This window comes from Aureobasidium melanogenum (genome assembly GCF_000721775.1).
Source record: "Aureobasidium melanogenum CBS 110374 unplaced genomic scaffold scaffold_41, whole genome shotgun sequence".
Classification (NCBI taxonomy): Eukaryota; Fungi; Ascomycota; class Dothideomycetes; order Dothideales; family Saccotheciaceae; genus Aureobasidium; species Aureobasidium melanogenum.
The window spans coordinates 1-14661 of NW_024470093.1; the positions used below are offsets into that span (position 1 = coordinate 1).

The 14661-nt window shown below is 46.2% G+C and overlaps 4 protein-coding genes across 4 annotated transcripts; 1 reads left to right on the forward strand and 3 right to left on the reverse strand.

Moving 5' to 3' along the window:
* Positions 1–4119: 4119 nt before the first annotated feature.
* M437DRAFT_89043 (uncharacterized protein) lies at positions 4120–4764 on the reverse strand (the record flags this gene model as incomplete). Its single annotated transcript, XM_041028955.1, has 2 exons — positions 4120–4539; positions 4612–4764. 2 exons carry the CDS (start codon positions 4762–4764, stop codon positions 4120–4122), a joined length of 573 nt encoding a protein of 190 aa, XP_040874950.1.
* Positions 4765–8950: 4186 nt separating this feature from the next.
* Positions 8951–9475, forward strand: M437DRAFT_89044 (uncharacterized protein; the record flags this gene model as incomplete). The annotated part of the gene is made up of 1 exon (XM_041028956.1): positions 8951–9475. One exon carries the CDS (start codon positions 8951–8953, stop codon positions 9473–9475), a length of 525 nt encoding a protein of 174 aa, XP_040874951.1.
* Positions 9476–10555: 1080 nt separating this feature from the next.
* Positions 10556–12315, reverse strand: M437DRAFT_60583 (AAT family amino acid transporter; the record flags this gene model as incomplete). Its single annotated transcript, XM_041023777.1, has 3 exons — positions 10556–11592; positions 11650–11781; positions 11847–12315. The coding sequence occupies 3 exons, from the start codon at positions 12313–12315 to the stop codon at positions 10556–10558; spliced, it is 1638 nt and encodes a 545-aa protein (XP_040874952.1).
* A 597-nt stretch (positions 12316–12912) lies between these two features.
* M437DRAFT_79409 (FMN-dependent dehydrogenase) lies at positions 12913–14382 on the reverse strand (the record flags this gene model as incomplete). Its single annotated transcript, XM_041027169.1, has 7 exons — positions 12913–12988; positions 13059–13135; positions 13207–13535; positions 13593–13754; positions 13814–14151; positions 14208–14241; positions 14292–14382. The coding sequence occupies 7 exons, from the start codon at positions 14380–14382 to the stop codon at positions 12913–12915; spliced, it is 1107 nt and encodes a 368-aa protein (XP_040874953.1).
* Between the last annotated feature and the right edge of the window lie 279 nt (positions 14383–14661).

Below are 14661 nucleotides of genomic sequence, written 5' to 3' on the forward strand. Positions count from 1 at the left end.
AGTGCACTTATTCCTTTAATAAGTTAAAAGAGACCCTTATAACTAGACCTATTCTAGTTACACCTAACACTTTAAAGCCTTTTTAGATTAAAACTAACGCTTTAGAGTGGGTAATAGGATCTGTTCTATACTAAAATAGTAAGGATGACAAGTTGCATCCTATTACATTTAGTAGATGCAAATTAAAAGCTATAGAACTAAATTATCCTATCTATAAAAAGAAAGGACTTGCAATTAAAGAAGCATTGTGCATATAGACCATATATATTTAAAATAGACATAAGATAGTTATTCTAACTAATTATAAAAGTCTAAAGTACTTACAAACTATAAAAACCCTAAGTAAGTAAGTCGTAAGGTAGTTTAAGAAGTTTTCTAAGTATAATATCGAGATTTAATATAGGAAAGAATTAGAAGCTATTATCCCTAACGCTATATCACGGCGCCTTAATTTTATAGGGAATACTCCTACAAATATTATAAAACGTATTAATGCTATACGTTTCTAAGTAAACAAAGAAACTAACTTTATAGAAGTAATGATTGCCTTTTAACTATCTAGTACTCTTCTAGAAGAAGAGCGCTTATAAAAACTAGTATAAGAGAAAGTAATTAACTATATAGTTATTAATAATAATAGAATACTAGAGTTGCAATATATTCTACTAGATAATAAGGGAGTTATACTATATCTTATACCGGAATTCTATGCAGATTTCTTAGATTATATGTATTATAACTATGGCTATTTTAGCTCCTCTAGCTTACTTAGATATGTAGAGTCTAGAGCATAGTAGCCTTCTATTAAAAAGGATATTTAGTACTTTAGTAGGCACTATCCTATTTGTTAGATTACTTAGAAAAAGAGTAGCAAGGAAAATGAGATATGCTTCTATTAAATTAATATAGAGTTATAACTATTCGAACGCTAGGCACTAGACGTTATTAGCTCTATACTCTCTTCTCTTAGCGGAAAGTAGTATATGCTTACTACTATCGATTATGTAATAAATTAGCCTATTACAAAAGTAGTTACATCTATAGATAATAAAACTACTACTAAATTTGTATATAAGGAAATCTATTATGCATATGGATTACTAAGGGAGATTCTATTAGATAATGATTATAGCATTTACCTATATTAGCTAGGGCTAGAGCAGATAAGAGAGCCTAAATAGCAAAGTAGAGATCTAGTTTATGCGACTTTTTGCCTATTATAGAAGTTAGAAAAGGCTATAATAAGGTTATAAAAGTTAGAAGATTTACTTACGAGCATCGTCTAAGTCCTTCTTTATAGTATAGTGTCCCTTAGGACTACCCTTACCTAAAGGCTTATAAGGAGGCTTGCTACTACTATTACTACTATGCTTACTAGTTCTAGTAAGAGAACTAGTAGTAGGGCGTATAATAGATGCCGACATTATTAAGGAATATAAGGAAAGTAATATAAAGAGTATAAAGAAGCTATTATAAAGCGTATGCATAGTAGAAGCGAGTTATAAGTAATAGGAAAGAGAAGATTAGTATATAAGTAATAGGAAGTTACTATAACTAATAAAGAAGAAAAAGAATAGTATATAAGAGGTAGTATAATATATAACTATTAAAGAAGGAAGAAGAAGTAGAAGTACTTAAGTAAGTTTAAAAAGCTTAATTAAGTTAGATATTAATATTATAGAGAAGGTTTAAGCTAGATAGAAGGAATGGTTTTATACCTAGAATTTCATAAGCTAGTAACTATAACTTAGAGTTATAGGTAACTAAGGCATAAAATTAAGAAGTAAGAAACTTAGAGTATGCTCCTTATAATGCTAGTAGGTAAGAAAGTTAGAGCATACTATTATTATAAGGGAAGGAGCATATAAAAAACGATCTAAGATCGTTATAGAAGTTGCTAGCGCTAAGGCTACTACCTAGCTAAGTAAAATTAGATACAACAAATGTAATAAAGGAGAATTAAGAAATAGAAGGAGATATAGGAAGATATAATAGCTATTATAGTGGGGAAGAAGATTCTAATAGCAAGTTGTAAGTAATAGAAGCAAATTTCCTAACTATAATTAGAATTATAGATAGAGAAACTTTCTATAACTATAACTAAAGTTATAGATAAAGGAAGTTTCCTAGGAGTGTAACTAAGAGTTATAGATAGAGGAAGTTTCTTATAGCTATAACTAAAAAAGTTATAGAGGAAGAAGTTACCTATAGCTATAACAAGCTATATAACTAAGGCTTCTTTAAAGTCTAACTAATTATTTCCTTTATATTATTAATTTCTATTAATACTAGTAATAATACTAAAGTAGATGCTTTAGTCTAAGTAGGGGAGGATATTATTATAAAGCCGGAGTAAGCCATTGCTTGGCGGATTTAGTATATAACCGTGCCGTACGCTAGTAGTCTAAAAAATCAAGTTCCTTTGGCAATTACAGCATTATCCGACCGAGAGGCTCTAACGTAGTGGTTAGCCTCTTTAGCACGCGTTAACCGTTTCTCTTTTCGGGCACTATTGCCATACCACATGATTTGTTTTTTTTTTGCATAAGCTGTGGAGGCTGAAGAGAGGCAGACGTCTTTGATGTGGAGGATTTACAAGCTGACGTTGCCTGAACACGTTTGTGTGTGTTGATCCTTGCGATAGAGAGATGATTTGCAATCGCGAGCGTTGCTGATCCAGGGTCTCTTCTGTTCCCGAGTCGTGCATCCAGTTGATTATTTCCAAGTTTATCAGATCTTCGCTTGGTGTTCATAAAGCCTCAAGATAACCAAGTCAGGTATGTGTGATGCGCGATTGCTGTTCGAAGTCAGGATTTCGAGAGTGTCTTGCTGCGAGTTCAAAATGCGATGTGGTTCTGTCTGGTGTCGGGCAATGTTATCTAAACAAGCTAAACTTTGCTTCAACAATTGGTTCTATAGTGTAATGGTTAGCACATCGGATTCTGATTCCGGTAATCCCAGTTCGATCCCGGGTAGGACCTCTTCTTTTGCTCGTCACCAGGCCTCACAATTTGGTACATGGCAAAAGATTACGCTCGGTCTTTTTGCACGAAATTGCAATCGCCCGGAGAACGCCCTACAGAAGCCACTTTGTCGCAATTGAGAAGTGACAACTCAGCAGAACAGACAGCTTGGCGTTTTTTTCGCGCAATAGAAATTTTTTCGCTCCAAATATGAAGTGGAGCAACGCGCTCGTGCTTTCAATAGGTAATGCGCTCTCAGAACGGATTGGGATTCCTATTCGTGCAATTTCCTCCTCCGCTTGTTATTCCTTTGCTCCATGCGCAGCATATGTTTGGTTGGGACAGAGCTACACCAGTATCGCAAGCAAAGGACAAGCTTGACGTCGTCACACACGGCAGTACTAGATGAATAGGTGGATGCGAAGCGAGAGCACTGTAGATCACTAGACACCCCGTTGAACAGTGCGTCATACATGAAGTAGGTAAAAAAATGGAGGGTAAAATAATAGATTAAATATTAATTATACATGAAAGAGCTGAATCAATTGGCAGTCAAACATTCTGCCTGAATGTAACGAGCAAACGGCAGAGTGAAGGACGAAAAGTCTGTCGTAACAACTCGTATACACGAGCGCAATGCTTCGTGCGTTGAGGAGGGAACAGACAGACATGAGCTTCTCAGCGGAAATGACCGTTGAAGGAGCTGAAGAGAAAATTCGAAGGTATCCACTGCGAAAAGGTCTTTCGGACAAATTTCACAGAAGATTTTCTGTTTCCGGTAGACCGTAGACTAGGTGACCTTGGGTCGTTGACGCTGTTGGACACATATCGCGGCATTGACTCGGTTCGGTCGGTGTGGCGGACGACGCACGCACCGGTATGGGAGAAACCGTCTGGTTGCTAGACCCTGACTCATAGTCCGGGGGGCCCACCTGATGCAGTTTTCCCGGGCGAAGTTCGAAAAAGAGTTTCAATGGTTGCTTTGCTGATCTAGCTGATCAGAATGTGGCGGTGTCAAGCTGATCTGTCGTCGGCAAGGACTGAAGGCTTTCTGTCGTGATGGTTGAAGTGTCGGTGCATGGTTCTTGGCTGTTCCAAAGGGTGTCTGACTGGTTGATGAAGGAGTGGGTTGTTATGTCTTCATCCCAAACGGCATTCAGGGGGCGTTGTTTCTTCTTCTAGTGGAGAAGGCTCGCATCAATCCTGAGATGGGCGAGGTAGGAGTGGCAGGAGGGCTGTGTGTTGGTGCGGCGAACTTGACACCCTCGATTGAGCCTTTGGAACTGCTGCTTGATGAAGGAGATCTCTGACGGTGTTCGAGACAGTCTTCAAGTGTGACATTGGCCGAGGGAAGAGATGGTGGCGCGCAGTCGTCAAGCATCTCGGTGAACTTGGAAGTGACCATATTTGTTTTGAGATGAGTGTCGAGTTTGGTCGCTGAGTAGTTTTTAAAGTCGAGAGGAATTTTATGTGGTGTAAGAATGGTGGGACGATATGGAGTATGCAAAAGAGGAGCAGGAGAGGAGGAGGGATCAACAAGATCATTTGTACCATTCCATCTGTACCACGAGGCACGCTACAGGGTCCAGCCATCCCTGCAGGCACAACGGTCATGGTGGACCATTGGAAAACCTAAAGTTCGGCTCACGTTACCCTTAGCACCAAATTTCGGGACCCACACACACAGGTCGCTTCGCGGAGAGGCGCGCAAGAGCAGATCTTCGAAATGATGTCGTGGTTGATCAACAGGCACTCCCTTTGGAGGTTTACGTACCCAGGCAACCCAGCCATGTCCTCTCATTTCTTTCCAATGCAAGCCTGTGTTTCGAAATATGCGTCATGCAGAGACTGTGCAAAGCCGAAGACTTCCATGACGGACGTTGCCAAAGGATATCAGCCACGTTGGATACGCAACAGACTCGCAGAATCTGTGGCAGATCCTTCTCGTTGCGTGCGATGGACGATGGTTTATCAGATTTGCTACTTCGAGTACATCCTCTTGTCGATCATCAAATAGACACGCACCTATCTTTTACAGTTCGATTTCCAGCTCGAAGAGTCGTCTACTTTTGCATGCGCGTCGCACAAAACAAATCCTTTGCAGGGCGGGGGACAAACTTTCTCTGTTCGATTGCATCAGGCAGTCGCCATTATTCCCATTCACGACTGTCCGTCGCTTCCGTGGAAAGATGTGACTTCAATGCTCTACATCATGCGTACTGTACACGTACTGTGAGCATTAAGAGAATCGGCATCTCGCATCCCGAATGTGTTCAGACTTGTAATCGCCACTCGGCGTGCAAGGCAGTTTACCTTTGCGACAGCGGAGGGACGACAGTTGACTGTCTCCGAGATCCGTGTGTGAGGCAAGTCTCATGAGGCAGTGACTTTGCGATAAAATACTCGACAACGTGTACAGTACCACGTCCGTTCAGAGTTCGTAGCTTTCCCCCTGCCCCTTACTTTTGCGACACCCATCACAAAACAGGCGGTCTCTCAAGACTAATGCCACGGAGAAGACTCGCATCTCTGTAAATTGCGCTCGAGTAGATGATAGGTCTAGAATGCTTGCCATGAGTCTGTTGCTTCGAGGAGCCGGAAGCATCGTGGTCAGAACTGTTGGCTGTTGCCAACCGTGCTATTTCAAGATCAGAATCTACTGACTGACCGTTGATAACGGTATCCTCCGCTGTTCACATGCAACGCGCACACCTGCAGACAAGTCACCTGTCAGCCTTGGCCAAGTCTGGATCAATCACCGGTCGCAAGCAGGCACTGAAACAAGATCTTGTAAACAGATTCGTCGACAGGTCTGACTCACGATGATCGAAGGTAGTCGACCTGGACAACAAAACTCAAAACAAACAGAAAATCCAAGCGATGGGGGCTTCAACACATGACCAAGCCCGTTGCGCGATCAACTGATTCGCAACCAAAGAATCAATGCTCTTTTTGCATCTCTCCTGCCAATCCGGAGAAATAGCCAACAAGGAACCCGGAGAATAGGAAATCCATAAAGCCTTCTAGAAGACGCATCATCTCATTTCCGCAATGCCGTTCTGTGGCCTAGGAGGATGGAAGGCCTGTTCCGAGGTCCGAGCGGAGCCCCTCAGGCGTCAAGCATCCCAGACAACCAGCCGAACGTATCTTGGTGTTGCACGCTGACTTCTGCGGTGCGTATGAAGGCGCGAGCTTGTGCGACAGAATCAAGCCAAACCATCTTGACATCTCTCGAGATCGGTACGCTTTCGTGGGGTGTGTGCTCGACGATGTCTCATTTCTTTTCGAGTCAAGTGGTCACCAGGAGCTTAAAGCTGGGGTACGTACCGCGGTCACCGACTTGGGTGTTTCGGTTCGGCTTCTCGGTGCCCGAGTCTATTGTCTCTTACAACTCACGTGTCAAACCTCCTGAAGATCAAGTCGGTTCCCAAGCGCAAGACCTGTGTTGTTGCTACAGGATGAATGTCAACAAACAAATTGTTGCCGACACTTATTGAGCCGGAATGTTGCACCTCACCGACATCTTGATGCTTAATTCTCATGCCAAGAGCACTTCAACCGGAGGCACGACATGTAGCTCTACCACAAAAAGCTCTTTGCAGAATGCTAGCTCTTCATAGCTGCAGTCGTTCTGCAAACTTGAGATCCAATCGTGCAAGCTCCCCCCGCACACAAATAAATGCCTGGATCGGCTACCCGATCGTACACCGAGTCACACGAGCACCGCAAGCGGTCAATAACTCAGCAATCCAAACAGAGACTGTCGCATGACTCCTTTTCAGACCTGGAGATCGTTCTCAGCTAGGGCCATTTGGAAGATTCGATAAGTCTTCAAACCCGATGGTCAGACAACACCACGACTCGACACACAGAGTTCATGGAATGTTCTCCCGTGATTCTCTACCCCTGGAACAGGACAGCAACAACATCTGAATCATACTACAGTCGCACGCTGTCATACCGGAACCGTAGTCGGTAGTCACCTCGGCACGTCTGTTCAACAACAGCTCTGCGTATCCGCAAGTTCGTATTCTGTGTCCTCGGTTTGACTCTGATTATCGGATGCATTGTCCGCTGCCAACCACAAAATGTTGAGTGAGATAGGAGTGCGTTCTTCAACGTGCTTGATGTTGTCGCAATTCTCTCTGTGCTCTTGTCTGCACATATCCTTTTCATGCCTTATGCATGGCGCCCATTCGCTGTACTACCGGAAGCTTACATCTTCCCCTGACTCTGGACCTCCCAACAAGTGTTTGCAAGCGTACGTCTGCGTGGAATGCCGGCGTCCTTGCCGGTTGCGTAGGTTGGTTATCTCAAGTCGGGGATCAGCCTTGTCAGGAAGAAGGATTTGTGCCACCGAAACGCCTCGTCCACGCATTGAGGTCCGCTGCACGGCCAGTATGCGAAGACAAAAGGACTCATCTGTCGTCGTGCTCAGGGGAGATCTATAGTGCGTGCAACACAGCTGTAAGACCGGATATGTAGCATGTGGCACAGAAGTTCGCATGGCCGAACAAGGTTCGTTGCCGTGTCCGACGGTTTACGGACATTCGTGCTGCTCAAGGTCAGTGACACGCTTGTTGTGGTACAGACACACCTTGCGATAAGGGTACGAGATCGTGATCAAGCGTTATGGCTCGCCAAATGTTTAGCATGCGGATGTTGTAGTGCCATGCTTGCCTCCATTGCTTTCGCGGACGGAGCGTACCTGGGGTTTTCGAGCACACATGATCTTGACATGGCTTGGTCTTGCCCTTCATCAGAAATCTTGCCGCCGATCTAAGCGGCCAAAGCAATTTGGTTGATCCTCGGAACAAAAGCGCGTCCCTCAACGCGTCTGCTTGCCTGTATGAGAGGAACACAACTTGAACACACGACAAGATTGAGTCTGACCGGTGTCTGGTTTCTTCCAGTATTGCTATCCGCAGACAACGTACGGACAACAAAAAGTCTTGATAGTATTGTACCATGTGTGCATCGACTGCACCAGCTGTTAGTTTGCCTCAGGTTCGGACCTCAACGCGTTATGCACGCGTCCTCTGTTGCTGCCTACCCATATTACTATCACATTTGCAATCAGAGCAGTTCCACATGTCTGGTGTGGCGGGTAACAGTCTCTGGCACACCTTATCCGAACCTTCTCGATCAGGACAGATCACTGCATGCGAAAGACTCAACCAACATAATTGAGGCAGTGTGTTCGATTCCCCTCATTCTCCTCGTTTGCGCTCTTTGCCCCTCTACTTGATCCCCCATTCAGCATTTGCGTATCTGAAACGTCATTGCGTTCTCGGGTAAGAGTATGTCAACCATGCTCTTGAGGCCATGATACGTGGGCCTGGCACCCTGTTCGGGATCTCGTCGTCGCTGTACCCATCGTCCGACTGGGCTCCCATTCTTATCGCTTGACTCTGTTCATCGCCGCCTTTTGTCAACCTCGCCGTCGTCACTGATGAACACTACGCGATGCGCATCGGGTAATTCCCCGGCCGCCACATACCTTTCCTGTACCAGGAGTCTCACATCGATCACTGCCCAGTTCGACTTGATAACACTCACGATTCACCGAGATCCTTATATGTGAGATGCGAGGCCCCTTGATCATCTGCCGGAGCAACAAACTTGCTTCCGAAACGAACCTCTCCTGCCGCTAGCTACGGCACTTGTGCTAGTCTTTGCTGCACTTATCATGCAGCACCTACGGTGATACTCGATCTATCACAATTCACCACCAAGGTCATGCATGCCGCTCTCTATTTCCTCGAGGTTCTGAGGAGCCTGCTCATGGCCGCTTGTAGGTACAAAGCTGGCCCAGAATCTCCTTTCCCCCATCTTGTCTTACCCATCATCACAGAGAGACCATAGTCAGTTGTATGTCTCGCTTAATTATCAAAAACCTTACTGTCTGATGTCGATCTACTAACATTACTCAGCGATCCAGATTATCGTGCAGTTCCGGGCGATCACAATAGTCCTAACCTGCTACAATGGCCAACATGTGGCCGAAGGACGATATGGTAGTCGTCTCCGTCGAAGAAATAGCAAACTATCATGCTATGCCTGCGCCACCGCCTGCCTTTCTCCCCAACGGGCCTATTGCTGCCATTCTTCGGCAATGGGATCCCAATGCCTTGCGCGCCTTTCTTGACTGTGAGACATACTCGTCTTTCCACTTCGACGTCTGCGACACGAGCCACGACGGGAAGACCTGGCGCACACACTCCATCTGGCGTCTTGAGCGCAACGTTCGTTTTGGAACGTCCGATCAGAATCAGGTCTGGCATGTCGATTGCCGATATGGGATGCTTGACAGACGTCCTTGGATACCGCTAGCGGCTGGCTCACTTGAGCTCGGTCGAGGTTCAACAACAGCATGGGTTGAGCTGTTGGCACGTGGTTGGGTTATGGATCGCATGCGCGAACGCAATTGGCGGCGCCGCGACAATCGCTTTTTCAGATTTCTGTTGAATGGCTTGGAGGTCAATCCGACTTGGCTCTATCAGAGTTCTTGAGGAGAGTTTGGACACAAGTCACAGGGATACCCCTGCTGTGTGAATTCATTGAGTCGTGTCGGTATCATTCTGTGTCTTTGCGACTGATCTCCCACTTTTTGTTCTTTGCTTTCCTGTGCCGGTTGAAGGACAAATCGAGCTAGCAATATCAAGCGTGTTCGAGAGATCGCCTTGTTAAGTCCAAAGTTCTCTTGCCCCTCCTCTGCTTCATCCCTCATGGATCTTCCCTTCGCCGCCCTTTCTCATCACTTCCTCACCCCCTGCACCCTCAAGCTTCCATAGCCATGTAGTCTCCTATAGACCTCTTCTTCCACGACCTGCAGTAAACTCTCCATAGCCTTATCTCTACTCATGCAAAACCGCCCGCTTAGAAGTCTTCTACCGCCCTGCTTAGGGTGTTGCACGATATGAGCTGCAAATCTGCCTTGGTAGCTTGATGTGATGAGCATAACATTGCGTTGTTCTGGTTGCAAGTAACGGTAGTTCTCTACGCGTACATTCATTAGTGGAAGTTTGAAAGGCGGAGGAGAAGTAGGGACGGACCAAGGATCTGGATGCGTGAGCCAAGGAGATCAGAGTCGCTTTTTGTGGAAGAGGATGGCCAGTAAGGTTTCAGGATTGATTTGAGCATTGTTGTGGATTGATTCGGGGCGATGTTCTGTTCTCTGAGGCAACAACAAGGTTGAGAGAAAGTGGGTTTGTAGATGACGGAAAGATGTAGAAGAGGTTTTCTGCGACGAGGAGGCAGAGGCAGAGGATTTTCTGCGATGTGAAGAGAAGGCGATGTAAAAGGAGGACGAAGAATGTGAACAAGACAACCCGCGTGGTTCTCACATTGCCATTGTCTGAAGAAAGGCTGTGAAAGTAGAAGCGTTGCACGATGTGAGAAATCAATGGGGTGAAAATAAGACACGGAAAATGTGCACAACACGGCGAAAAGATAATATGTCCAAAGAGAAATCAGCACTGTCATCGTCGTCCAGCGAACCCAAGTCTGACTCTCTGGAGTCAGCCTTGCTGACTCATGATTTGAAGAAGCAAGCCCTTATAAAGTCCTCAGTTGAATGCCTTCAACAAATCCTAACCCCATAGCCAACGATTGAATCTTGCAACCCGGGTGTTCGGCTCCGGCTCTGCAACCTCATCCTCCCAGTCCTCAGCACACCTTCCAGCCATCAAATCAACCTTGTCCAGCGGTCGCATCTTGGTCCGCCTTATCAACTTCCATCCACCCAAAGCAACAACAAAAAGTGCAAGGGCGAAGTACGCAAAGATGAAATTTGAGATTGACCAGTGGCCATGGATAAACACTTCGAAACCATTGGTAAGCACAATGATACCATATAAGAATGCAGAAGCATAGGAATAATAGTATTGATGCCTGCGGAACCAGGGCCGTTGCTCGTCAGTGACCCCTTGGGCTGTCTGTGCGCGTCGAAAGCGGATATAGGTGATGTGAAACACGAAGTAGATGACCAGATTTCCAGCGCCGACGATACTCGTGATCCAGGTGAAAACTGTCAAAGCGCCGTTACTTGCGGTCATGAATGAGATCAGTGATACGAGCCAGACACCAATGACGCAGTAGATGGGTACGCCGCGCCATGTCGTCAATAAGAATGATGGAGCATAACCTCCAAGAGCCATTGCATACGCAGACCGGGAAGCTGCATAGAAGATCTCGATCCCACATGACCATGCCGATGTTATGAGAATGGCATTAATCAGAGACGGCAATCCCGTGATACCTAATCTAGTAACTCCAATCACAAAAGGCGATGATCCAGCGCCCTTGGCTCCGGAAGTGAGTGCAGGGTCGTCGTATGGAACGAGGATACCCACGCAGAGCACACCAAGAACGTAGAAGATAACCAACCGATAGATGACGCGGCTGAATACACGCGGCATCACACGCCGAGGGTTTTGTGCCTCGCCAGCTGTCAAAGCGACGTAGTCTGGTCCGCCAAAAGCGAAGGCAGCTTGAACGAACACAGACCAGAAGCCCAGGAACCGTCCAGTGGATCCGCTCACGATGTATTCGGCGAATGAACCAGGCTTGTCCCAGAAAGTAAAACCGAAAGCCCAGTGCGATGGATTACCGCCAACCATGAGAATGACTTTGTTATAGTTTAGTATTGGGTGTGGATCAAGGAAAGGAGGAATGTGCTACTCACAAGTCATGATGATGAGACCAAGGATCAGCAGTACCTTGAAGATAGAGAAGTAAAATTCTCCCTCGCCATAGATACGTGCTCCAAAAGCATTCAATGCTAGCATGGACGATGTTATAATCGCTACCCAAACACCTAGAACCTCGTGTCAGTACTGTGAGCCTCAATCGCCGCACTCTAAGTAGTGTATGTTTACACACCATTGTTGATCGATTGGTCCCAATATCCTATCAAGGAGCAAACAGCCGAGATCTCACTAGCAACAATCAGTGCGTTGTTGACGGTATACACCGCTCCAATAGCAAAAGCCCAAGCTTCATCAAGGTATGCATGTGCATAGACTACAAAAGCGCCATCCACAGGCAGCCAAGAAACCATTTCCCCCATGGCATTGAAGGTGGACCATGTGAGTACGGCATAAATGGAATAGCCCAGAAACAAGCCACCAGGCCCAGCACGAGCGAGTGCTCCGCCCGAACCGATGAACAGGCCTGTACCTATGGCACCAGAAATTGCCATCATTTGGATGTGACGTGGACGCATGACTCGGCGTGTGCTTTTGCCGTAAGGCCTGGAAACGATCTGGAACTCCTCGACTTGGCCATGTTCGATTGGACACTCGTTGGCGACATTGGCGATGATGCTATCGGGATTCTTTTTGTCGTCCATAGCAGTAAGAAATTTAGAAGGAAAATACAGCTATCGTAAAATGGAAAGTTTGTGGATAGGCAAGAAACACAACTTAGATCCGAGCGACCGCAGCCTAACAGAACCGAGCGAACTAGCTCACATAAATATACCTTTGCTCCTTCCTTGTGTTCATTATCTGGACGTTCAGCACAGGGTAGATAGGCCAGCCTTAACTTGGCAGCCATATGCGATCCTGGTAGGGGTGCTGACACTTGCCTATCGCGGGAGATAAGCATGCATGGCTGCACTTCCAATCGAGTACTCTTGTCTTGTAACGAAGAACTCTTTGCTTCCGCAAGTTGGTAGTAGTGCGTAGAGGCGGTGTTACCTGCGATATGAGGCAGTTGCTTGTCAACTGGTCAGGCATACTGAGAGACCGTTGCGAAACAGTCGCTGGCATTGCGTGGGATAGAATCAATCTCTATCGTATTTGCAGATGGTGCTCGCCATGTATGATCATTTCTGGTACATGTGGTGGTTGGCGTATTTCTTTATTAAACAAGTCACAAAGCTTAGATCAATTGGTTCAATATGCTGAGTTGAAATGAACACATTTTGTCAATTTCATCTACGGATCTACAGCTTGGCAAGCAAGCCGTCCGAATTAAGGACAGCCAAATGACTCCTGTTGATCTCAGCCACAGTCTTACACCTAGAGAGATCATGTAAGCAGACTGCAAGTCGAGTGTTTCTTAGATTCAAAGTGATTGTCTCATTCTTACCCGGTGAGACCCATGCACAGCTTGAACTCATCTAACATGATCTGCAGAACCAATTCGACACCTTGTTGCCCGTCAAACTGATCGAAAAAGTCAGCGATCGACTCAAATCTAGCGTTTGCGACAGTGATCGAGGTAAAATTTTGCTCACAGCTAAGCCCCAGATGGGCAGTCTTCCAGCGAAGCAGAAATCGGCCCCCAAAGCAATAGCTTTGAACACATCAGTGCCACGGCGAATCCCTCCATCTACAGCGATTGGAATGCGGCCCTTGGCAGCGGGAGCGCAGATTCGAAGTGCATCAAGCGTCGCGGGGACGCTGTCGAGCTGGCGTCCTCCATGGTTTGATATAATCACCCCATTGGCACCGTGGGAAATGGCTAAAGAGACATCCTCTGGAGTATAAATTCCTTTGATCCAGACAGGGAGATCACAATGTTTCCGAACGTAGCCTAACGCTTCCGCCCAGCCAAAGGTACGTTCTAGGGAGATATGGTTATTCGGGTGATGGGACTGCTTTGATACACCTCCATAAATACCTTGCTCATGTTTCCCATAGCTGTCTGTCAGAGACTTGTCCAGATTCTCTAGATGAGGGTATCGTAGCTCTTTTGGGAGATCGAACTTGTTACGGTACTCGTTATAACGACGGCCAAGGAATGGAGCATCCACTGTCAGGAGGATGGCCTTTGCTCCTGCATCTGGTTTCAACCGTCAGGAACCTGAATGAAAGCAACAGCTCGGTGACGATCACGCTTACTTGCAGCCCTTTTGATGGTAGACGTGCTGATGGACAACTCTTTCATGATAGTGACTTGCATAGCATATGGATTTCCAAGACCATGCGAAAGAACCTCTTCAATCGAGGTTGTGGCCCATGACGAGAGTCCCATAGCTATTCCATACTTGGCAGCAGCTTTGGAGGTTGCAACCTCGCCGTCAGGATGTGCAAGGCAATGCATGGCAGCAGGCGCGAAGCCAAACGGCATTGATACCTTCGTGCCCCAAATTGTGGTGCTAGGGTCGACTGTAGAGACATCGCGGAGAACTCGTGGAAGAATCTTGTATCTGTTGTAAGCCGCTTCATTGTCATGTAGTCTGCCAACCTTGTCAATCGTCTCTCGTTTGCTCTACTATTCTTGAGAAGTACCTACGTTAACATGTCGGCTGCTCCATGGTTGAAATATTCTGACTGTGTCAGCCCATCGGCTTCATGATGTCCAGACTAATCTGCAAACCTTGATAGACTCGGGGCAGTTTTTTGGTCCCATGTTCCTTGATTTCGGCTATGGTCAAGACCGGCAATACAGCGGCGGTTCCGTCGTCCATCTTCATAAAGATTCGTGATTCAAAGGAAATGTCTGCAAGGCAAAGACAAATATTTGACCATCACTAAAGCCAGGTGCGGGGAAAGAAGTCCTGGGCATGTTCGGTACGCCTATCAGGCGGCGATACTTTGCCGTAGGTGCTTATCTTCCCTCATGGGCAGGCGACACCACTATCGAGCCAAGCTCAATGCAAGCTTCTTGATAAGGCTGTCAGGCAGATGGCGTGTGGAAACCGCACCGGCGCGATAAGTTGCCTCTTATGGAGTCGATAAGCTCGTTC